This window comes from Myodes glareolus, chromosome 18, assembly GCF_982192425.1.
Source record: "Myodes glareolus chromosome 18, mMyoGla1.1, whole genome shotgun sequence".
Lineage (NCBI taxonomy): Eukaryota > Metazoa > Chordata > Mammalia > Rodentia > Cricetidae > Myodes > Myodes glareolus.
Window position 1 is genome coordinate 44598578 of NC_142043.1, and position 26121 is coordinate 44624698.

General features: G+C 42.0%; 1 protein-coding gene across 1 annotated transcript in view; it reads left to right on the forward strand.

Moving 5' to 3' along the window:
- Window positions 1–17225: 17225 nt before the first annotated feature.
- The window catches only part of Gcc2 (GRIP and coiled-coil domain containing 2), a 42583-nt gene continuing 33687 nt past the window's right edge, over window positions 17226–26121 (forward strand). Inside the window, exons 1-4 of the mRNA XM_048451772.3 lie at window positions 17226–17339; window positions 17592–17645; window positions 18968–19052; window positions 20261–20328. Of these exons, the coding sequence (XP_048307729.3) occupies window positions 17334–17339; window positions 17592–17645; window positions 18968–19052; window positions 20261–20328 (213 nt within the window). The 5' untranslated portion in view covers window positions 17226–17333. The remainder of the gene's footprint in view (window positions 17340–17591; window positions 17646–18967; window positions 19053–20260; window positions 20329–26121) is intronic.

Below are 26121 nucleotides of genomic sequence, written 5' to 3' on the forward strand. Positions count from 1 at the left end.
AGTTTGTAATCTATCATCCCAATTCAAACAGCAAGTCTGCCTAGCTGACGGGCTTACCTTGCTTATTTGCATTGTCACAGAAACTTGTCTGGGTCTGCAGCTGCAATTCCCTGAGGCTCCTTATGTGCAGCTTGGCTGTTAGGTCAGGAAAGGGAGATCTGGACTTGAAGCTGGACCATGCATCGGGGCACGAGCCATGCTCCCTCCACCGCTTGACCATCCTGTCTGGGTACTTGGGACCAGGCAGTCAGTCCCTCATTGCCTGCTCTGCCTCAGCAGGTCACAGGCTACATTCAGTGGTCCTGCCACAGACCAGCATGAGAGATGGCTGACAACGTTAGCTCAGGTTCTCAGGTGTCCATCATTGCAGCGACTCTGAGACTGTTGTGTGAGACCACAAGCTTGGGCAGGCATATCCACACCGATTTTTACTATCCTTGCCTTCTTTTCATATTTTAAAATTAGAATTCCTAAATCCTCTCCTCTGTTAAAAGCCATAGTTTTATCCATTATAGGCTCCTTGGCTCATGGCTCAATTAGCCTCTAGCCATTTCCATTGACCAGCTCTGGGCACTGACCGTGGGAGGTGTAGCTAGCCCTTTAAACTTTCCTGCCTGCCTTTTCTAGATCCACAGTCAGCATGGGTCAGATTCGGGTGGCCACCACATGTGCCTAGACTGCCACAATCTCATCAGTAACCTAAGCCAATTCTAGGTCAAATGCCATACTCCATTCTTCTCACCTGCTCAGGAATGGTAGAAGCTGTGACTGGGAGACCACGGCACCGCTGCTTGCATCGGTTACATGGGCATGCATGGGCTAACACAAGGACTTACTTTGGCCTCCCCAAGTCCTGGAGTAGCCCAAAGGTGGCGGCAGATAATCCACCACTGTTGGGGTAGGAATAAAATACGTCCAAACTATAGAAATCTCTGCCTTTGTTTCTGGTTCATTTCAGCTCCTCTAGCTATCAAAATACATCTAAGCAACTGTACAGAGCGTTGGGAATCCTACTTCTTTTCCCATTTTTACAAATATTCACAATTTTACTGAAAGACCCGAATAAATCCAGACCCTTTTAGCAGAAAAAATAGAGCCAAAAATCTAAACAGGGAGAGAAGAAACAAAAATCTAGATTAACCGGTTCAGTGACTCTGTTTCAGGAACTATCTGAAGATAAAGTTAGATTATAATCTTAATAAACAGGGAGTTACCCCCTTGTGATTATCATTGGTACTTTCAGAATTTTTCAATGACGCCCTCCCTACCCCCTTTGGATGGTTTCTTCGATTAAATATTCCTTCTCCATCCTCTACCCCTGTGTGGGAAATGAGTTTCAGCCCCAGGGCACTGGTTCCTGTCCTGTCAATAAACCTCATGTGATTGCAGCAAGGACGGTCTCTCGTGAGTTCCTGTGGGGTTGTGTTATCCCGAGTCCTGAGTGAGAGTCTCCCCACTCCAGGGCAGGGTGTCTTTCATTTGGGTGCTCCTCTGAAATTTGCGACCACCCTCGTCTCCTAAGACCCACTTGGAGGTGAGACATTGTGTCTTTGTGTTTCTGTGCCAGCTGAATTCAGGTTCAGGTTCTGTCCTTTTAGTTTTACAGTCGTGTCTGTGTCTTTGTGTTTCCGTGCCGGCTGAATTCAGGTTCTATACTTTCAATTTTACTTTTGGTTTTGCAGGCGCTCTTGGTCTCAGGAGGAGACAGAGGGAGTGATCGGCAGACGTGCTAGGAGATCACCAATGGCAACCATGGGAGTCGTCCAGGAGATGAGGAAGGGACCCCAGGGATGCCTGGGAGATTCCTGGCTGGGTGCTGGTGAGGATACTGAAGTTCTCCTGGATAGGAGGAAGTATATGATTTCCAAAAGGGCCATATAGATCTTTATAACTGTATATTTGTAATGTATAAATTAAACCTATATCAGATTATAAAATTAAAATTCGGTCAACTATGGAAAGTGAGCAACTTTGTGTCATTCTAAATGGTAACTGTAAGAAAGTGTTGCCAATGTAAAAGTAAATTTGCCATCAGGAACAGTGGTCATGCCTGTATCTCCAGTCATATAGGAAACTGAGCCCAGTTAGCACCTATGGAGGAAGTGAGTTCTGGAATGTGTATTGCAAGCAAAGAAGATTGTATCTTTCATTGGTGACATTCCTACCCAGTTCCAGAACCACTGAAAAGTGCCACAGACTGGCTCACTCGGGATACCACGACCGTAGGAGAACCAGGGCTTTGGTACCCAGGAAGGCACGAGTTCGGTGAATGACAGACACAACACACAAGAGAGTAGTTTGAATCTGCTGCAATTTTTCTTCTGCAGTTAGTTGGTTATATAGTATACAAACTGGAACAGATCATGAGGGAACAAAGCGAAATCAGCATTTTCTCAGAAAAGATACGTCATCAGGAACTAGAGCTAGATATGATACATCCTCTACCCCGGGAGCCTTCTGCCCCTGAGAACATGCTCAAAGCCCAGATGAAACCAAAACCTCAGCTTAGTGGTTTCAACTCTAGCCGAGATTTGTGCTATAATACTTTCATTTTGATTATGTCAAGGACCAGATCAGTCTTCATGCTTCCTTCTAACCTTTGCCTAACTCTGTTTCATGGCCAGTGAAGGAAATACTATTTTAACACATGTTGTGTAACTGCTTATTGGCTGGCTATAGATATTAGACACCAGGGAGGTCTGGCTCGGGCCAAATTTTCCATAGGATTTAATGACCAATATAATGTTCTTTGCCTGTCTACATTAACCCATCTGTTTCCTTGCCCATCATATACTCATGTATATGGCAATGGCTCAAGTGTAGTTTTAAATGTTCCCATAGTGTCCTTTCCTAATGGAGGAGCCCACCTGTAGAGAGCCATGTGGCGCCATGCCTTACAGGTGGCGCTGATTCCTGCCTTCCACCTTTCCAACGGTGAATGCTTTCAGGTGTGATCAACTCCATATATGGCTAACGCTAAGATCTGGCTTGCTTCCGCATTTCTGGACCTATCTGCATTTCCCACGTGGCTTGCTGGGGTTGGCTACCCAGAGGTTATTTAAGCTATGGGCTGGCTCTGCTCACGGCGAGAGGTTGCAAGAGGTGCAAAAGGATGAAAAGATTATTTTAAGGGCCTGAATAAAACCACAGTTAATAAGAGTCTGATGTTGCGTCTTCATTACTGATAAGACATATGCAACATTTGGTGCTGAAGCCCGGGAACGTTACAGGGGAAAGGAACATTACGGGGACACAACCTCTGGTCTGGACTCAGAACTTGCTGCGGGCAGGGAAGTCTAGTAAATTCCCAGGTAAAGGGGAAGTCTGCATCAGGAGCAGGGTTAATGACCACAACAAAAGTGGGGTTAATGACCACAAGAGTGGGGTTAATATGACTGCGACAAGAGCAGGGTTAGTGTAAATGTGTACAGATGTATATTATGTTGTTTGTGTTGTCTTTTGTGTACTGGACAGGAGAAAGATATTTGGATTTAGGAACTGCTAAGAAAGGTATTTTGAATTTAAAATATGGGCCTAAGGATTTGATGTTTTGGAAAAGAGGTTCTGTTTCCGTCTCCACAGAAAATGAGAGCCTAAGGATATAGTCAAGATTTATGTGGTTTGAATCACCGAGACCTCCTAAAATGTTGTAGTAAATACCCCTAAGAATGCAGCATCCCCACTCAGCAGGAAGTAGCCAGACAGACTGACAATGCCCAAATTCCCTAAAAGATTGTTTAAGTGGGGTCATTTCAGTGGTTGCAGAGCAGCAAGCCTGCTTCCCTGAGTTCCACTCCACCTCATGCACCAGTTTGGACCCAGAACGAATGCAGCTGGGGCTAGAAGGCATCTGGAACAGAGCTTTGCTAGGTGGCTGTGGTAAAAGGCACATTGCCCCAGCCCAGTCGGTGCCTGGCCTGGCGGATGCCACAGCAGTGCCGAGAATGGGAGTGGTGCCACAAGCTGTCAAACCGAAAGACCTGCAGTGTGCCTGGAGCTGTGAGGGGCTCTGAGGCTGGAGTGGCTCCAGCTCCACTTGGCTAAGCTAAACTGTGCTGACTTCAGGCGGGACTGATTGTAATTATCATAATAAAAGCACAATTAAGGTTTAAACTGGCAGTAAACAGGCAGTACCGTATTACCTCTACATGATGCAACTCAAGTTTTTAAGAACTGCTTAAAACCCTTATATAGGTACAAAGAACCCTTGGATTTTAAGGTGATTGGGTCATTGACTAAATCTGTGAGAATTTACTGCCTCTTTTACTGTGGCACAGGTGGAAGCCTTAAATAGATACTGCATGACGCCTGGCGACTGGAGTGAGCTTGCTTAGGCATGCCTGAGCCCTGGACAGTACTTAGATTGGAAAGCCTTTTTGTTTGAGTTTACCAGCACAGCTGCAGAGAGCAAGGCTAGCTCCGTAGGGACGGCAGGGGGGCCCGGGGCTGGAGCCGCCCCTACGGGCATGGGCTCCATCGGTGGCAGCTAGCGGTGCGGCTCCCCCTGAAAGGGCAACGTCTAACAGGGTTTACGCCCTGCCTAGTGCAGTCAACGGAAAAGTAAAGCCCATAGTGTCTAGCACGCCTCTGGTGGACTTCTTGATGCAACTGGAGGATTACACCCTACGATCCCAGATGCAGTGACTGATTATTACCTGAACCGTGCTGTAAACTTGTCTAAGCAATTGTCTAGTTATCTTCTAGGTAACGGGACTGGAGAATCTGATACCGTGATGGAACAGCTGAGGGTGATCATCGTCACCACGAACTCTACCTGAATGGATGCTGGCATAGCTGAAGGACTCTCGTCCTGGATCTCCACTGCCATAAAACATCTAAAAGAGTGGGCAGGCTTGGAAATGTTAACAGACCTCTTGGTGTTGGTCTCCCTGGCTTGCCTGTGGTGTGTATGCAAGATCAGGTTTTTTCAGTAGCGCGGAGCAGTCATGATTATTAAAGCCATTACAGCCATTGAAGCAGGACAGTCCCCCTACACATGGTTGCATCTAAAACAAAAAGGGGGAACTGTAGAGAGCCATGTGGTGCCATGCCTTACAGGTGGCGCTGATTCCTGCCTTCCACCTTTCCAACAGTGAATGCTTTCAGGTGTGATCAACTCCATATATGGCTAACGCTAAGATCTGGCTTGCTTGTACATTTCTGGACCTATCTGCATTTCCCACGTGACTTGCTGGGATTGGCTACCCAGAGCTTATTTCAGCTGCAGACTGGCTTTTCCCCAGGGCAAGAGGTTGCGAGAGGTAACGAAAGGATGAAAAGATTATTTTAAGGGCCTGAATAAACCCCAGTTAAGAAGAGTCCGGTGTTGTGTCTTCATTACTGACAAGAACGTGACACCCACCACCTTCCTTGAATTAAATAATGCTTTCTACCATACATCAAAGTAGCAGGAATTCCCAATAGACTCTTTCTAGCTGAGTGTTCATTCCCAATAAGTGCCTGGACTTTTATGGTTGCACTATCAAGTATATCTAGGTTTTTCACAAACAGTTCCTCCTGTTGCAATCCATTAAGAATGTCCCCAAAAGTTTCATTTTGCCTCCAGACCACCTTTGCAAGTGCGTGAATTATGGGTGGATCTTTTGTGCAAATGTTCCATGATTGCCTATTAAATTCATAAGTGGCTCATTAATTTCCTACTCGATGCTGTTGGCTCTATTTCTGTCCTTCTAGTGTTGTTACATTCCTTCGGGACATCAAGTCCCTCCCCGTCTATCAGCCATCTTCCAAGAGATATTGCTCCATTAGTAAAAGAAAAAAACATAGTCATAAAAGAGAATACACAGACCCATATCCCAGGGAGCTGATCAAGCAAGAAGTGCATCTTGGCCTGATACGAGGCCAGGGTTGAGCACTCTGCCGGGGACCTCCAGGAAGCCTAGCCCCGAGGGACACATAGCTCCCGTCTGGCTTAATGACATAAGTCATGTCACACAGACGACACTGCAGTTGGTGTGGCAGAAAAGCACAGCATCTTAGAAGAAACCAAAGGGGTAAATTATGAAACAGATGGACTTCAGAGTCTGAGGAAATATAAACTGCTAATGTACCAAGATTTTCCGTAATTATCTATCTAGGATGGTATTTAATAAGTAACTATATTTTATTGTCTGCTTTTGGCTATGTGAAATGAGCTACTGTGGGTTCTGAGTTTTAAATGGTAAACACCATAAATCTTTCACTGTTATTTGTAAACTTATCAGTTGAAGGAAGACTTAATTTTGTCAATAACAATGTTTCTCTCACCAGGCACAGAGGCCCATGTTTATAAAATCTTGGTAGTCCAGAGGCTGAGGCAGAAGAATCTCAGCAACTTCCACACCAGTCTGGGTTCTAGGCACAGACAGCAAACCAGGTAACATTCACTACTCCATTCTATTTGTACTGCCTGCTGGTTCTGTTATCACGAGATCTCACTGAATTTGGGATGTCAAGCACACTGGACAGGGTGAAAAAAAAATGAAGAACCTGAAGGAGACTGGAATGAATAGGTGGGAAGACTTGTGTGACCCCTGACTGCAGAGAGCTGGGAGCAGTTGTCTGGCCCATGGAGTCATGAGCCAATGATGCCTGCACTCTGCTAGACCCTCGGCCACATGCACACACAAAAACCTCAGAAGGAGGATCGGTCTCAATCTTAGGCAAGCAGGGCCTTCTCATCACTATGTGAGCCAGGGGTACTCAGTTCACATAAACCTACACCACTTTCCCATGGCACTATGACTATGTATTTAGGATGTCGGTGGGGAAGAGGCAGATGAACAATCACCTTAGCCAATGGGCTGCCCTGGATCTTTCTGTACTTGCCCAGCCCCATGCAAATATAAAGAGACACCCTCTTCTTGGGACAGAAGCTGTGGACTTGGAACACAGAGGAATGAGACTTCCACATTCCAGGGCTCCTAAACTAGCTTCTCAGGATGCAGGGAAGAGGGCACCACTCCTCAGGTGATAGAACCCATCCTGAACCCCAAACATAACCACTTGCTGTTGTCATACCCCATAGGGTTCTGTAGCTTCTGGTGTGACTATTCATATTGGCCTAGACCAATCACTGTCTACCTTGGTTCTGGGGTTGTCCCACCATTCTCCATTGACCACTCACAACTTGGATGGCTTTGAAATTCTGAAACTTCGGCCTCCACTTTCTAAGCACCATGACTATACACTCGTGCCACCATGTCCAACGTAGGTGGCTTCTCTTCAACTTCATTTAGTGAATCCTTAGAATGGGAGCATAGGATGAGCAGCTCAAGTTAACTATATTAAACAACCGTTTCTCTCTTGGAATCTGGGTTTTACCAGCTGTAGAATATGGACATAACCCTGTCCTCATCATTTGATTCGTTGTAACAAAACTCACAGGTGGAAGACATTTAAACAAGATGGTTTTATTAGATGAGCACATTCTTGGGTTACCAGACTTAATGCCGGGGATTGTGTCCTGGTTACCCTAATCCAACAGGCTTAGCTACTCATCTTCAGTCAGCCAATTAAAAGAACCAAATTATTCAACTGTGATATTTCCACTTTAATGCAGGCATTTTAGCGACAAGGTGAGCAGATATCACTGATTTTCTGGAAGAGCGTAGTCTATGTATTGAGTTCCAGGTAAGGAAGTATTTCATAGTAAGAGTATTCTGGAAAAGGAAAAGGAAAACAATAGAAAAGAAAAACTACATTTATCATGACAAGAAATGTGGCTAGTATTCAGCATGCATGAATTGGAACAGTGATGCAGAGAGAAGGTGATGTTTGTATTCTTGGGGTCTGAACACATTCACACAGAAAGCAAGAGATATGCACAACTAAGAAATCTAACCAAGCCTTATAATGCATTCCCACCCATCCCTTACCCACTCCCATTCTTAGCTCTTCTGTCTCCTGAAAGGAATCCTTCATATACTGTGCAAATGCTGCTTCAGCAGAAACATTCTCCTCTGGGGACTCTGTCTTTCCCAGGATGTGAGTGCTGGGGAAACAAGAATCCCATGCAGTCCACTGTTTCACTAATTGTTAGCCAAAGGAAGAGATATAGAAGCTTCTTTAGAATATCTTTTTCCTGTCAGGAAAACAGGATATACAGACTACAGAGGAGAATTTGCTAAGTGGGGGCCTGCAGGGTGCCGTTGCTGGCAGCTACATTGTAGTTACCAAGAAAAGAATGGAAGACTCAGTATGTATATCCAAATACAACTAAGTGGGTAAAGAGAGCACAGTAGGAGCCAGTTACACCCTGAGCATTGTCCTCTGGTCATTTGACCCTTTGGATTTCATACCTGAAATTACCTCCTGAATCATTCCTCGATACTCCACAGCTCATTGTAAATGCCTGATTGTTCCAGCCTCATTCAAGGCTCCTGAGAGTTTCGTAGTCATCAGGGAAGCAGAATAGCATCCCATTCAGACAAGTTCATCTTCTTGTCTGCATTTCTATTCACTCATGTCTCCTCACACAAGTCTTTCTTGGCTCACATTTACCATATTTGTGATAAACTCAGTCTTGTGGCTTTGGTTAATTGGTCAGCCAGTTTTTAAAGACTTTTACTGTCTTTTTTGATACCTCTTTGAACTCTTCCCTTATTTTGTGGAGATTTGGACTCTGAAATTTCTATAAGCACCAATTTCAAGTGAGTTTCTGATGTGATTAATACTATATTTCTTCTGGGTCATCAGGGCAGAGATGAAGATGAATTTAGTCATAACACATTACTGTTTGTTAATTAGATGTAATTAATAATCAATTTTTATTAACTCCATAAACATTATCTTATAAATGACACATTCATGGGGCTGAATCGGTGGCACAGCAGCTAAAAACACTTGAAGCTCATCCACCAAAAACCACAAGACAGCTCCTAACTGTCTATAACTCCAGTCACAGGGGATCAGACACTGTCTTGTGGCCTCCACTGGAACCTGGAATGTACATGGTGTATAAACTGGCAAAACTTATATATGTAAATTAACTTTAATTCTTCTTTAAAGTAACACATACATAAAGAAAACCCTTTTTACAACATGGAATCAGATACAAATCAGTATTTTCACTATTTGCATATATGGTGCCCAACAAGGCTAGAAGAACGCATTAGATCTGCAGGACCCAGAAATATAGGAAGTTCTGAGCCTTCTGATTGGGATGCTAGGAAGCAAATTTGGGTACCTAAGAGGAGTGGTACTACTGAGTCCCCAAATATGTCCTCATAATGCAGAAGATAAAAATGTGAATTATTTCTGTCTTCCATCACTTGAAGGTGATGAACCACACAAAAGATGGTTGTGGAAGGATTCAAGGCCTTATTCTCCCTCTGTGAATGGACTCTGCTCATGGCTTCTTGTTGTCATTGTTAACATAGTTCTCTCTCAATGTGAGTAAAGATACAAAAGTTTTTGTTGAAATCAGACAGAGTCCAATAAGTTTATATCAGAGAATGTTCCATAACTTGAGAAGTGCCTTTTCTTTTCAGAAGTTTTTTGAGACAGGACATCACTACTTAGCCACGGATAATCTGGACTTCACTATGTGGATCAAGTCGGTCTCAAATTCAGAGCTCATCCTCCCCGTCTACCAAGTCCTGTGATTACAGGTATGCACAAGACTTTTTTACTGAGGTATGTATAAGTCAGAGAATATGGAGCAAAATAAGATGTAAAAGGTAACAATCACTGTTTTGATTAATGGTAATAATTTTTGATATTCTATAATTTGAATTTGCAAATCATTTCATGTGGTTTCATCAACTGTGCTACTTGCTTTGTATTTAAATTTGGATCCATTTATATTGTTTGAACTATGTTTGATGTGTCATTGCGAGTCTGTGGCAGGGAGAGGATAGCAGAGGTTTTCACTGTCTACTTCCTACATGTGAGTTCTAGAGATAAAACCAAGGGAGTTGTTTTGCTACAAAAGACCTTATTGGTGCGTCTTTGGGTTTCAAGATAATTTATGTATGTTCTGATGTGTGATTGTGCATACGCCATAGACCAAGTGCAGAAATAAGAGAAAAATTTGCAAGAGAAATATGGGTCTCCCAAAGACAGAACTCAGGATTTATAGCTTACCAGAAACTAATTTTACCTACTGAGACAATTGTCTGGTGTTCACTTGTTATTTGAGAAAGTGTCATGAACAAGCATTCAGTTCTTAGAATAAATTAACACAATCAAAATACAAAAGATAGTAGTATATCATTTTCATTTGCAAATAGAATTTAAAGATTTATGTATGGCCTGAGGGAGCTTGGCAGGTCCCACTGCAGTGGTGGTGGGGGGACCACCAGAGAAAAACAGAATAATAGCATGCAGAGAGAGTTTGGGTGGTGTGAAATTTTATTTAGGAAGAGGAAATTGGGAGGCTAGGAGGGAGGAAGAGAGAAAAATAGAGATAGACAGACAAACAGACAGACAGACAGAGAAAACAGGAAAGAGAGAAGGGAGAGAAGACAAGAGCTGCCTCTTGAGAAGAAAGCCAGGCAGAGAGAAAAGCAACCAAGGAGGACTTGCCTCAGTGGGCAGAGAGAGACTGAGTGGGCAGAGCTTGTCTCTTAGAGGGACAGGGAAGGCAGCATAATCATAGCAGGATTTATTACTCAAATGTGCCCATTTCCTCCATCTTAAAAACAGTACATTCACAATTTGAAAAGAAGAAAATATTTAGTGATGTAATGCTCAACTCATCTTGTTTGAGCATCAGTGAGCTGGCTCCCTGTGAAATGTCTGCGGTGTGCGCACTGGAACCAGACCACGACCTCATGTGAAGATGGTCAAAAGATCCCACAAAGCTGTCCTCTAGTCTCCACATATCTGCCATGGCCTACAAGCCCAGAATCATGTTACAGACACATACAACAGAATTGTTTTCAAATAAATTTCTTTGCTGTTACATCACCAGGCATCTATGGACAATCTGGTTAGAAGGCAGTAATTCAAGATGCAGTACCAAATGGAAAAGTAATGGGAATAGGAAGAAGAAAATAGAATGCTAAATAAGATACACGTATCTAAAGCACATTACGCTATGTTAAGAGATATAAAGTTGATTGCTGATTATCCTACTTTATTGCATATCAATCTGATAAAAGAAAACCCTGCTTTGAATAAGCACATTAGGTATTAACATTAATATCATTAAAACAAACTAAAACAGAAAAGGTATGAATACACATCTATAAATGTTTACAGCTGGATTAGACATTTAATGCAATTGAAGAGCAGTGTGAAATCAAAAAGGGTTCCATTATTATTTAAATTTGTAGGAATTTCCTTTATATGAGTTTGCAGGTACAAACAAAATAAAGCACGCTATAGTGCTTGGACAGATTGCTGATACTGTCAGAATGTCTTCTCCAGAATTAACACTCCTGTGTAACTTAATAATGTGTGTTGGCTGAAGATGTTGCCAAATCCTTTAGAGATTCCCTTCGGTATTGGTTTTCCATAACATCAAAGAGTACCATAATATGGAAAGGCTTTAACAAACTGATTGTGCACTAAAAGCCAATTCTTGTAGAAAAACTCTGAAATAAAAGTTACCACACTGATATGTGCATTGTCTCATGAATTTGAAGATGTCTGATACATGCAAATGTTTTACCAGTGATTACATTCAGAGGGTTTCTCTTCAGTATTTGTTTTTATGCTTTTGAAGATTACTGTGATTTGCACAGGCATTACAACACTGATCATACTCATATTGTTTCTCTCCAGTTGTTCTCTTATATGCGGCTAATGATTACTGTGATGTGCAAAGGCTTTAACACACTTCATTCACTCCTAAGAATTCTTTCCATTGTGTGTTCTTTTATGCCTTTGAAGAAAGGCATAAAAGAACTGCTTTGTGCAAAGGCTTTACTACACTGATTACATGCATAGGGTTTTTCTCCTGTATGTGTTCTTTTATGCACTTGAAGACTATTATTATATGTAAAAGCTTGACCACACTGATTACATTCATAGGGTTTCTCTCCAGTATGTGTTCTTTTATGCACTTTAAGACCATTATTACATGTATAAGCTTTACCACACTGATTACATTTGTAAGGTTTCTCTTCTGTATGTGTTCTGTTATGCATCTGAAGAAGACTATTACATGTAAAAGCTTTACCACACTGATTACATCATAGGGTTTCTCTCCAGTATGTGTTCTTTTATGTGTTCTAAGACTATTATTACATGTAAAAGCTATACCACACTGATTACATTTGTAAGGTTTCTCTCTAGTATGTGTTCTTTTATCTATTTGCAGTTGACTGTGACATGCAATGGCTTCATCATGTTGAATATCTTCACAGGGCTTCTCTTCCATATGAATTCTCTCATGCCTTTCCAAGTTACTGTAATAAGTAAAGGGATTAACACATTAACTATATGCAGAAGGTTCAGGGGCACATGTCAAAGCTTTATCACATTCCTTACACTGGTAAATCTTTATATCTGTATAAATTAATTTTACAATTTGGTCTAATTTGATTGTGTATATAATGTTCGTCCTGCTTGGACACTTTCACGCCAGAGAAGAGCACAAGCTTTCCTTAGGGATGGTTCTGAGCCACCAGGTGGTGGCTGGGAATTGAACTCGGGACCTCAGGAAGAACAGTCAGTGCTCTTAACCTCTGAGACTTGGTCTAATTTTAAAGAGGAATCAGGCCTTAAGATGTTATCAAATCATTTAAACATATTTTTCCCTTCTATTAAAGGCTGCTTTGTATCTTTGATAATGCTTTAGATAGTAAGAGCTTTTATTTCATGGTTCATAATTTGAGCGGCTTCTTCCTTTAAGAGATTTTTCACATATTTGAAGAGAAGTGAAAAAACTAAGAACATTAAGACTATTATATTCATAAATATTCCAAGAATGTGAGTCATACTACATTGCAAAATGAATCATGACAAACAGAAGTGTTTACAAATCCTTAATACTCATGAGGCTTTTCTGCAGTGTTAGTTTATTGATGTATTCTCAACGAAGCTGGAAAATCAATTACTTATAAACTTGAATCACAATCAACAAGTCTAGTCAGAGATTACTATGTATCTTCTAATTGTTCTGAGAGAGATATTATAACTTCTTTCCATATCTCTATGCTCATTTGGTTTCTATTCAGAGGGACATATGATGTACCTATTAAAGTAAGAATAACAAATGAAAGGTTTCCACATTGCATTTACAGTTTGACTCTCTGTTCCTCAGAGACATGTGGTATAGTGATTAAAGTTTCTCCACAAAATCTCTCCCTTGAGTCTATCTGCCCTTCTCAATAAACTTAACAGAATCATCACAAGGATATAAGTCACACTAGCTTTACTATGTATTATTTGCTTAGTAGAAGGTTTTGGACATATACTTATCACCTATTCAATGTGTATGCCTATTGTGATATAAGAGCTATGAAACTAAACAGATTGGCAGTTCTTCAGCACAGCTCTCCTTCAGCTGTGATTCAGATGATAATATCTGTTGAGCCTTTGTTTCCTTGTCTTCTCTCTTAATGCCTTGCAATCACAGCTTTCCTACCTGGCATTGAGGTGTATCACTTATTGAGAATTTAATAATCATCAAATCATTTTAAGCTGTGTTTATTTACATTGCTGTTTTTCTTTCAAAAATCCAGGAGACATTAAACTTTCCTCAGAGGCACATTTATATCAGCATGCATACATGTAAATTACCTTCCACGTCTTCTAGAACTTTGAGAATGCTCTTCAATATCATGAACTTCCCAATTGTAGTCTAAAATATAAGACCATAAAATATATGACATATTATTGGAAACAGAAAAATATAAGTTAATATATTCAATGGCCCTTAGCACCATGCATAATTTATTCACCACACCCTTCCTCTTTCTCAATCAAAATTGCAGAAGACCCTCAATCGTCCAGAATCATCAGGAAACACTTGTCCCCTTGTTTTAAAACGTGATGTAAATTTCACCATCTTACCAATATCAGTGAGATTCTTGAAGGTCTCCAGCATCACATCCTTGTAGAGATTCTTCTGGGAAGGGTCCAGCAAAGCCCACTCTTCCTGAGTGAAGTTCACATGCACATCATCATAGGTCACTGCATTCTAAAATATCCATACATGTGGAAAACAAAAGGTGTGATACTGACAACATTGTAAATGTATATTTCTTTGACAGTATAGTCATCTAATTCTGGTGCTTCTTGAACTCATTTCACGATAGGGACATCATAATGCCATTACCACATCACTACAGAATGAAACTCAATAGGAGGTTCATCTCTGTCATTGCTGCCTTTGAATGGGCTATGCCTTGTAAGAGAAATGCAGTAAACCTCAGTAAATCTCAGAGAAATTGTGTGAGCTATTATTAATACCAAACAATAACAGGCATGCTGGGTGTACTAACTCATGCCTTTAATTTCAGCACTTAGAAAGCAGAGGCATATTATCTACTTTATTTGTTAGATTGACTTTTTTCAGGGCAGCGTGGCTCCTCCTGAAGGGGCAATGTCCAAAGGGGTTTACGCCCTGCCGACTGCAGCCAAAGGAGAAGTGAAGCCATAGGCCAGCAGGCCTCTGGTGGACTTCTTGATGCAGCTGAAGGATTACACCCCTACGATCCCAGATGCAGTGGCTGGTTATTACCTGAACCATGCTGGCTTTGAAGCTTCAGACCCAGGCATAATCCGGCTCATCTCACCAGCTGCCCAGACATTCATCTAAATATTGCTACTGATGCCCTACGGTACTGCAAAAATGAAGGGCACCGCCTCTGGCAGCTCCCAAAGCAAGAGCAAGGAAGGCAAGAACGCCCTAACTACAGGGACTTGTCCCCCGCCCCCAGTGGATAGGGCATCAGTGTGAAGAAGCCTCCAACTTCACCTGAACCACCTAACCCAGATGTATTTGTCCCCACAACTGCCTGTTTTCATATAAACTTTATTATGACAAAAAAAGATTACCTCCATTGCTACTTGTTAATTTTGTTACTGTTATGAATTGTATAGTAAACATCTGTGTTTTCTGATGGATGTAGGTGACCCCTGACAAAGGTTCTTTGACCCTCAAGGATCATCAACAATAGTGTGAAATCACTGCTCTAAAATAATATAAATATATAAATACATAGATAAATGGCACTTAAGAAAAAAATGGAATGAAATTCTTAATGACTATGAAATGTTTGGAAAATAGAAACCATAGAGATTTGAGCAATAAAGCATTTAATATGAAATTTAGAAAATGGTATCAATAACTGACTTGTTAAAGAGATAAAAATAATTGGAAAAACACTTAGGTAAAGTGACTTTGAAAGGAGTGGGCATTTCCCATGTAAACAGAATGTCATTTGTAAGATACTGTATGACTTTGTCCCATGTAAAATGTTAGCTGCTGAGTGCTGCAAGTTGACAAAGAGTGACAGACCATGATCTATGTCTAAAACCTCTTAGCTGACTTTACTGTGTCATCCAGGATTACACATATCTGCAAGGGAACATGTATACTCAGTGGTTAAAGTTCTCCCAAAATTCTAAACCCAGCAATTGTGTCTAACTTTTTTCACATGAAAGCAATTAATACATATTGGGAAATCACACAGTCACTCAATGTGCTCCATCAGGTCCTTTTTTTTGATGGAGAGCTCGCTGTGCAGCTCGCTGCCTTAAACTTTAGTCTGTGAGCTATCTATCTATTGCCTAATCTGTTTCCCCCTGCAGTACACACAGGACACTGTTTCTCCTCTTCTGGCCTGAAGAGAGCCATGCTCAACATGCAAATCCTTTACATCTTCCTGCAGTGGACAGTACATTATGTGATTCCTCAGGGAGGAAACTTGATTTGGAAACGGTAAACCTCTGACATCCTTACATTTTGTAACATCATGCCATATGGCTTCCAGAACCCATGATCGAAGAGGTTCAAGCCAAGAAAAACATCTCCCTTCACCCATGTGTAGGTTGAGATTCTCCCTGGCTAGACTCGAGATGAGGGCCAGACTGCTTGAAGGCCTGTACTTGTAATTAGTTATGTGTACACCTGCAAGTAGACATCCTGAAAAACCTGATGGATGAACGCCCTTCTTACCTACAATAATACAACACTGTGACTGATACTCCCCACTAGAGACACGTGTCCCATACTCCTTTATGTTTCGGCCGGGCTTAACTATAGAAAACTATCAGGCACTTTCTCTTTAAGGCCAACATCAGCCTAGCAGTACCCTGTGACCACTCTCTAGTATAACAACAAAAATCTATATTGGAATATCTTCCACCTCTTCTTTGTCTTCCTCTAGAGAGACCTCTGCGATTTCTTCCGTATCCTGTCTTTCATCCCCTTGTGAGCAACCACGAGGAAAGGGAAGGCCTGTGGGTCTCTCTGTGGAACCCATAGATCCCTGTACCCTGCCGGCTCTCATTAGGGATCACAAGGGAAGGCGCCTGTCGCCACTGGTCACTCTTAACTTCCACACTATGGTCCTGATGAATTCTTTCAGATGAATGCTGTTTCTCCATTTGCTTCCGCCATTTTATGCAGCCTTGGACTCCAGCTAATAGACATTTTCTGTGGGTCTCCCTCTCTCAATGAATCTAATTTAAATAAATCACTCAAAAGCACGCCTAGAGGTGGATCTCCTAGATGACTCTAGATCCTTTCAAATTGACAATATTAACAAGCACAAGAATGATTTCAGCCAATAAATTAATTTTTAAAAGAACAGAGTCAGCATGCCAACATTTTTCAGTTGTGATAAATTAATGGATCCAGATATTTATTACCAATTATTATTTACAGCCCAACAAATTTTGAACATCTGACAGAATTACATCCCTATAAACTATTTGTTCCACATATGCCTGCTAATTGGGATACTTAAACTTATAAACCACATCTTAAAAATTTAGGAAACACCCCGCCGGTTAATCCCAACACTCGGGAAGCAGAAGCAGGCGAATCTCTGTGAGTTCGAGTCTAGCCTGGTCTACAGAGTGAGTTCCAGGACAGGCTCCAGAGCTACAGAGAGAAACCCCGTCTCAAAAAGCAACAACAACAACAAAAATAGGAAACTGATAAACGAACACGTGTGCTCAAACCCATCACTCTGCCCAGAGCGGTTCTCTGAGGCTCTTCGAGCTGCGCTCCGTCCAGTGTACCTGCGCACAGAGAACTTCCTCTCGGATGCCAAGGAGGAAACGGAAGTACCGCTCCACGTAGCCTTGGAGACGCGGGGGGGAGGCGTAGCCCGAAGCACGACCTTTGACCCCTCAGTCGGCGGCGTCGGAGACCGCAGCAGCCAGGATTCCTGAGGAGGTGGCGGTGGCCGTGGGTCGCTGTGGCTGCGATGGAGGTAATGGTGGGGTCGCGCCGCCCTGCTGGTCTTCTGCGCCACTCGAGTTAGTGGGAGGGCACGGCCAGCATCTGTCCCCGCTCGGCGGCTCGGCCCCCGCCGCTGCGCTCGGCGTAGAACCCGGTCTGGCGCTTGCCATGGCGATGGCCCCTGGTTCTTGCTCCCGAGGAGGCTCTTCCTCACCCCAAGATCTTTTGGCCGTGCGTTGCTCCCGGAATTGGGATGAACTCTTGTGACGATTTTGTTTTGCAGGATCCTGTTCAAGATGGGGTGGCTGCGGCACCCTCCGGGACCGGGAAATCCAAGGTAAGGAGAGCCCTGTACTGCCAGGTTCCCTGGAGCGCGGAAGGGTAATGAATTGGAAAACTTGGGCATGGGAAAAAGGATTTCTTCTTTAAAAGAAGTCACCTTTCTTCAGAGATTTCCATTTTAATTTATAATCACCCATTGATTTCCTGTTTATTTTTTTAATTTCCTGATGGGCAAGCAGTTTGTTTACTTCCTGCTCTTTGTTAGCGCTATGCTGAGAGATCCTGCTATATTTCAGACATTTGACTAGTTATTGACAGTTTTATGAAAGTTTACACAGTGACGCAATGAAGAGGGGATTAGATAAGGGGAAGAATCAAAAAGCTATATCCTCTTGGCTCCAGCTCCATAGTCAAACGATGATTGAATAAGGTCCTTCTTAGAGCCCTGTGCAATGTTTAATGTTCAATGATTCTGAAAGACAGTGGTTTTCTTGACCAAAATGTATCGTTTGCTTAGTGAGTTCCAGGCATTTGCCTAAGCTTTCAATTTTTTCATTTAAGCTTCCTGAAACAATTACCTCGTTATTGTCATTCTGCAGATGAGGAAAACTAAGTGCACAAGGATTAAGTAATTTTCAGAATTAGTAAAGCCTGATATTTCAGTTAAACCCTAAATGTTACCCAGTCCACGTGTGACTATAATTAGGTTTGTTTTCATGTGTACATGGATGGCTTTTCAGCTTGCAACAGAATGAATTTTACAGCTCTAAAACCTTTTAGGTTCAACCCCCCACTTGGACACTTGGAGAACTTAATGGTATCCTGGCAGTGGCGCATGCCCTTTAATCCCAGCACTCGGGAGGTAGAGGCAGGTGGATCTCTGTGAGTTTGAGGCCAGCCTGGTCTACAAGAACTAGTTCCAGGACAGGTTCCAAAGCAACACAGAGAAACCCTGCCTCAAAAAACCAAAAAGAACAACAACAAATTACTTTAGCCTGGCAGTAGTGGCGCATGCCTTTAATCCCGGCACTCAAGAAGGCAGAAGCAGGTGGATCTCTGTGATTTCAAAGCCAGCCTGGTCTACAAGAGTTAGTTCCAGGACAGGCTCAGCTCTAAAGCTACAGAGAAACCCTGTCTCAAAAAACAACAGAAAGAGAGAGAGAGAGAGAGAGAGAGTTAGTTTTATGCTGGGGTTTTGTTTGCTTTTTAATTCATCTGATCGTTTAAAGTTGTTGAAGTTATATTTGTTAATTTTAAAATTATGATTGGTTTAAATGTTGAGAGTGGTTTTGTTTTTAGGCAGACAGTGAATTTCTTTGGGGGGGACACACTGGGAGCTTGGGTTATAAAAGTCGATAATATAGCAATATCTTTCAGCTGGAAACATTGGCAAGAGAAGATCTCATCAAGTTTGCCAAGAAGCAAATGATGCTACTGCAGAAAGCCAAAGCAAGGTGTACAGGTAATGAGTTTGAAATTACAGGGTTTTTTCATTACACCAATATGCCCTGCCTTACAGTTACCTTTGAATAAATAAGGGGAGAGAGAGTTATAATTTTTTTAATTTATTTTATGTGTGAGTGCTCCATCTGCATTTATGCCTCCATGCCAGAAGAGGGCATTAGCTCTAACTATAGATGACTGGGAGCCAACATGTGGCTGCCAGGAATTGAACTCAGGACCTCTGGAAGGGAACCGGTGCTCTTAACCATTGAGCCATCTCTCCAGCCCGAGAGGACTATTTTTAATCGTAAAATGAAACCCTATTTACTTCACATTAATTATAAATTCTATGTTTTCCAGTTGAAATGTTGAAGTGTAACCCCCAAGACTTTCGCGGAAATTTGAAGTGTGTGCATCTGCTGAAGTTGCTTGACTTCCTATTTGATGCCTTTTATTTTTTAATTCCGAAAGCAAAATGATATTAGTGTCTTTTTTTTAGTATGACTGATGAATTTGTTAGTATGAATTCAAGTTAGTAACTTGAATTCCCGTTAACTTAAAATTTTTAACTGCCAAGGTTTATTTTCTAACCAGAACAGATCAAATTTATGTTTAGAATTGGACCAGTTTGTAATCAAGAAAGTAAACTATTTGAGAAGATGAACTAAGCTACAGAACTAGAGGTGTATTGATGAAATATTCAGATCAATATATGTGTTTGATATATTTAATTCTTGCCTTAAGATTATACAAAAAATATTAATAGCAAACATAATAGAATGTCTAGACATGCTGGAAAGTTATCAGGGTAGTTAACCAAAGTGGTATACATACCTGGTCCCTGCCTCCAGAGGCTAAGGCAGAAACATCAGTTGAGCCCAGGATTTCAAGGCCTGCCTTAACAACATAGCAAGATCCCCCACATACATGTGGATGAATAGGAAAAGACAGGAAGGGAAGAAGTGAATATAGTTTCAGAGGAAACAAAATGGTTCGTGTGCACTATAGAAGCGTGGTGGATACTTAGACCATACTCTTCCAAATGAATATTTTTGTATTAATGGAGAAAAAGGAGAAAGCAATACTATCATTTGGATAGAGTTAATAATCCTCCCAAGTATTGACTTCTTAAATATATTCTAATTACAGGCTTGGGATTCTTCATAGAATGTCATTATCAGGTTAGTAGTAATTATTTTGTTAATTTTTGAATCTTTTTTTATTTAGAATTAGACAAAGAAATTGAAGAACTCAAATCAAAACCTGTTGATGGAGGAACTGATGATATTATTAAGGTAATAAAACAGTTTTTGATTGCTTATAGAAAATGTCTAGTAAAAGATAGAAAGTTCCTTGAGGACGCCTTTAATCCCAGCACTTGGGAGGCAGAGGCAGGTGGATCTCTGTGAGTTCAAGGCCAGCCTGGTCTACAGAGGTTCCAGGATGGGCCCCAAAGCCATAGAGAAACCCTGTAGCAAGAAACAAAACAAACAAAAAACACAAGAGGGGCAGGGAGGGGAAGACTCCTTGAGGATTGTCTGCCTGCTAGAAACAACTTCCTTTTTGTTCATTCACTTCCTTGTTGACTTTGGTTTAGCTTTTTAGTTCTTTAACTCACGGTGAAGGAGAGGGGTAGAGAGGGCTGTCACTCCTTTCAGTCAAAAAGTCAATAGCCCTCCTTCCTTATGCTTATTACTTCCTGCTCTGACCTCCTCAGGAAACTTGGCCACGTGTAGCAATTCAATGATGTGCAAATAGATCCATTCCACTGAGTAATGACTACTGACCCAGATTTAATAGCTGCCCTTCCAGATGCCTACAGTGTGTGTGTGTGTTTGTGTGTGTGTGTGTGTGTGTGTGTGTGTAAGGGTGGGAAGAAATCTTGAAACATTTCACTTGTAATCTCAACTTGCCAGATCCCTATTTCTTGGTGGGTCAATGTCATCACCAGATTTGGCACCATTTAGCTTTAGAGTTGTTTCCTGTTTCCTTTCTCCTCCCCCTGTAACAGTCACCACAGACCTGTCACTGCTCCAGGATATAGCTTCAGTGTTTTCCCTTTACATTCGCATGGCACGCCTGCCTCCTGAAGCCTTCTGTCTCCCGCAAGGAATTGCTGTGGCTGTCTTTTCGGTCTGTTGCAGTTCTGAAACCGGACCTTGACAGTGATCCTGTAAAAGCCGGCACTGCTTCCTTACGCTACACACCTGTTTGCTAGGTTGCTTAGTCAAACTTCCTTACTAGATCAACAGCTCCTTTTGTATGCCAGTAAGGCTTAACTCTGAGGGGTTTGCTTGACATCTTAAAATTTTTATTTCCAGTTTTATTTTAGTTTGGGATTTCTAGTGATTCTATTTCTACTTTCATGTCTTGAACTGTTTTTATCATTTCATTCAAGTGATGTTTGAGATATTTCTTGGTGTTGATATCTGGTCTTATCTTTGTTGGGTGGGTGTTCCATTCTTTGGTTGCTGTTACCATCCTTGGATCCTAGGCAAGTGTGGTAGCTCTGGTGTCTCTGGTAGAGAGTATAAAGGTGTCTGGAGAGACGGAGATAAAAGGGTTAGTGGGACCCTGAGTCCCCAATGAATGGAATTGGGGTCGTAGGCAGGGCTTCTGCAAGCAGACTGCTACAGTACTCAGAATTAAGTCTTGACAGAGGGTAATGGAAGACTGGACAAATAATGAGAAACTCCTACCTGATTCACAGCCTAGTGTGGCCCCTGGGGTCCCTGACACAAAGTTTGTTTGGGGATTGGCAGCTGACACAAAGGAATGGAGATGGGTTAGAAGGAAAGGCTGAGAGGATCAGTGGCAAAGAGTTAAGCTGGATCTCTTGATTTACATTTTTAAATGCATGCTGCAAATATCTATCTATGTAACTGCTTTACATATTAATCTTTTATGTAGCTACTTCTGTGAGATTCTCAGTAGTTCCGAATTACCTATAGGTCCTATTGGTTTGTTTGTTCTTTAAATGCTCATAAAATCTGTAAAAGACTTTCCTTTTTTAAATATTTATTTCTTAGGTCTTTCATAAGCTATGATTCGCTTTGTCTAGAAATAACTTTGCTTTTATTTTTCCATTACAATATTCAAATTTATGTTTGGCAATTACAATCCTTTTCTTATATATATTGGAGGGGATGTGTGCTGAATGAGAGCTCACCTTTTTGCCTAGGCCAGCCTTGAGCTCCTGCCTCAAGAGATATTCCTGTCACAGTTTCCAAAGTATATGTTATCCTGATTAGAAACATAAGGATTTGTAGTAAAATGGATCTTTGGTTTGCTCTTTCCGTAAATTACTTCAGTTGGTTTTGCATTATGCTGATTTTGTAGACTATCTTAGAAATTATTTTTTGCTTTTAGCTGGACAAGTTCATGTGAAACTGAGATAATTCTCTGTTCCTTGAAAACACCTTATGTTCATGCCTTCTATTTTCATTATTCTACAGTTTTCATAAAGAAGCAGTATTCTGTTTCATGACGTTTCTTGAGTAGGTAAAGCTGTGTTTTTCTAGGAATTTTATCCATTCCAGCACTCAGGAGGCAGAGGCAAGTGGATCTCTGTGAGGTCGAAGCCAGCCTGGTCTACAAGAGTTAGTTCCAGAACAGGCTCCAAAGCTTCAGGGTAACCCTGTCTTGAAAAACCAATTTAAAAAAAAAAAAACTGACTTGACTTGTTGATCTGGTTTCCATTTCATTGACTTGCCGTCCCACAGATTTTCTAAAGAAGATGAATCTGTCTAAAGAGGTTTCCAAGATAGGGTTTCTCTGTGCAGCCTTGGCTGGCCTGGCACACACTCTATACATCAGGCTGGCCTCGAACTCAGAAATCCACCTGCGTATGCATAGCAAGGGCTGGGATTAAGGACTTCCACCATCATACCTATGTTGTCAGTCTGTCTTTTAAAAGGAAAACCAAGATTATTTCCTGCCTGTTCTTTTACCTGTGCACTCTTCAGACTGTCGGCCAGTCTTCTATTTGTTTGAGACAGGGTGTGTCGCCATAGCAGTAGTTTTCAACCTGTGCGTTCCGGCCCCTTTGGAAGTTGAAGGACCCTTTCGGAGGGTTTGAATATCAGATATCTTGCATATCAGATATTTACATTAAGATTCATAACAGCAAAATTACAGTTGTGAAGTAGCAACAGAAACAGTTTTATGGTTGTGGGTCACTACAACGTGAGGAACTGTGTTAAAAGGTCACAGCAATAGGAAGGTTGAGAACCACTGGTCTATAGTATGAACCACAATGTACAGTGTAATCCTCAATGTTTTTAAAGATTTTTTAAATTATGTGTAGTGTGTATGTGTGTGTGAATGCAAGTAGAGGATCAAGGCTTGTTTCCATTTGTGTTGTTGTTTTCTTTTATTGAAAATAGATCCCTTTCTCATACAATAATTTCCTCTCCCTCTACTCCTCCCAGTTCCCACTCACACCCTCCCTCCCCTCTAGGTCCACTCCCTTTATGTCTTTCATTAGGAAAGAATAGGCTTCAAGAAGTAACAACCAAATGCGACAAAATAAAAACATAGTAAGAAAGCAAAAGCAGTCTTCTCATAGTTGGAAACAGCAACCCAGCAGGAGGGAAGGAATCCCAAGAGTCAGAGACCCACTTGTGCTCAGAGTCAGCACACGCTATGGAGTCCCATAGCAGTACTAAGCCAGTAGCTGTAGCATATCCTCAAAGGACTGGTGCGGACCTGTGTAGGCTGTGCTCGTAACATGAGGGGCCGGCTTGTTGTGGTTTCTGTTCCACCCGGTACCCCAGAGCCGGCATACCCCAAGGAAAATCACACACAGGACTCCATAAGATTATAAACTGATTGGCCCATTAGGTCAGGCTACTTATTAGCTCTTATAACTTATGTTACCCCATTATTCTAATCTATGTTAGCCTTACATGGCTCCATACCTTTCTCAGCTGGGCAAGTTACATGCTGCCTCTTCGGTGGTCTGCGCAGGAGTGGCAGAGGAACCTCCCTGCTTCCCAGAATTCTCCTGTTCTTATTGCATCACCTCTACTTCCTGTCTGGTTTTCCCACCTATACTGCCTTCCTGGCCAATCAGCGTTTTACTAAAATATGATTGACAGAATACAGATAATTCTCCTGCACCATTTCCCTCTTTTTTTTTTTTAAACAAAGAAAAATACCCATAGTCCATTTGTTGAGAATGTGGGCGTAGTATTTCAGGCTACTTCCTGCTGGTTGGGGGTGCTGATGATCTTATGGGGACCTAAAGAAAACTTAGAGTTATAATCAAGTCCTGACTGGAGTATCCTGTGAGTCTCGATCATCTCAGGTGACAGTCTTGAATCTGTTCTGGATGTAGAATTCAGACATCTGGGCCATCTGTTCCTGTCAGAGATTTCTCAGGTGGCCTTCCTTGATCATACTGGATTTTTCTTAACTCAGAATGAATCCACAACCTCTCATTTTCTGTGGAAACAAAAGCAAAATCTCTTCTCCAAAGTAACAAACCTTTTGACTTCAGTTTTGAAGCCAAGGTATTTTCAAAATACCTATCTTGGGTTAGTTCAGCAGTATTTATAAACAACAGTCCTTTAGCAACTGTTGCTCCTTCCTCAGCATTCAAACAATTCAAAGAGAGCATAATAGCATACAGTATCAAGATTCTCTGCATATTTTCCATCTTTATGCAGCTTTACTTTAACCTCTATTTCTTTTATTTTTACTTTTACTTTTGGCTTTTTGAGACAGGTTCTCTGTATATATCTTTGTCCTGGAATAACTCTGTATACCAGACTGTCCTTGAACTCACAGAGATCCACTTGTCTCTGCCTCCCAAGTGCTGGGATTAAAGGTGTGTACTACCACACCTTGAACTCACAGAGATCCTTCTGTCTCTGCCTCCCAGGCATTGGATTTAAAGGTGTGTGCTACCACACCTTGAAGTCACAGAGGTCAATGTACCTTTGCCTCCCAGGCATTGGGATTAAAGGTGTGTACCACCACACCCTATGTTTCTCCGAATGCTCAGGCACCTTGCCTAGTCGATTCACAGGACTGAATCGACTGAATTCTCCTGGTGTCCTCCATCCCCTCAGGCTCTTACAGTCTTCTGCCTCCTCCACAGGACTCCCTGAGCTCTGAGGGGAGGGACTTAAGGAAAACCTCCCATTTAGACTCTTTCTCTGCGTAATGTCTGCCTCTGGGTCTCTGTATCTGTCCCCATCTGCTGCTGAAAGCCTCTTTGATGATGACTGGATAAGGAAGTGATCTATGAAGTACAGCAGAATATCATTAGGAACCATTTTATTGCTTTTTTTTTAAAAAAAAAAAAGTAGTGTTTGGTTTTATCCTAGGTATCTAATCTCTGGTTCTTGCTTACCCAAGAAGTATTGAATGTGGTTTCCTGCTTGTGAGTGGGCCTTAAATCAAACCAGACATTGGGTGGTTACTCCCACAAGTTCTGTCCATCATCACCCTAGCATATTTTGTAGGGGTCAGATTGTAGGTCAAAGGCTTTGTGACTGGGTTGGTGTCCAGGTTTCTCTTTCCCTAGCTTGCAGAGTACCTTCCTGTACCATAAAGACTAGAACATGATGCAGGGGAGACACCATGTGAGCACCAGCTTGACTTCTCCATGGTCAGTGAGTTGTGTGGGTTTTGTCATCGGCAATGAGGCCCACTGTCAGTTTGTGGAGAACAACCCTTTGCCTTAGCAATAGCCTAGGTTGTTTGGGGATTTCCGTGGGACCCCTTGGCTGACAATTCAGTTGAACACAATCCAGTCCCACCCTGGAAACCTTGCCTGGCTACCAGAAATGGCCACTTGAGCTTCCATATCCCCATTACTATGAGGCCTTGTGAGGATCACCTTCGTAAATTCCAGGAAGTTTCTTCTGCACTACAATTCCACACCATCCCCCAAATGCCTCCGAATTGCAACTGTCTCTCTGTACACTCACCCCACCCCAACTCCCCCTCCTAACCTAGCCCCCCAACTCCCATGGGGCTCCTGACTGTTCCTGTCCCCACTTGCACCCAATCTGCCTGTAAAATCTATTCTATCCCCCCGCCAGGGAGATCCATTTGTTTCCCTTAGACCCTTCTCTTTA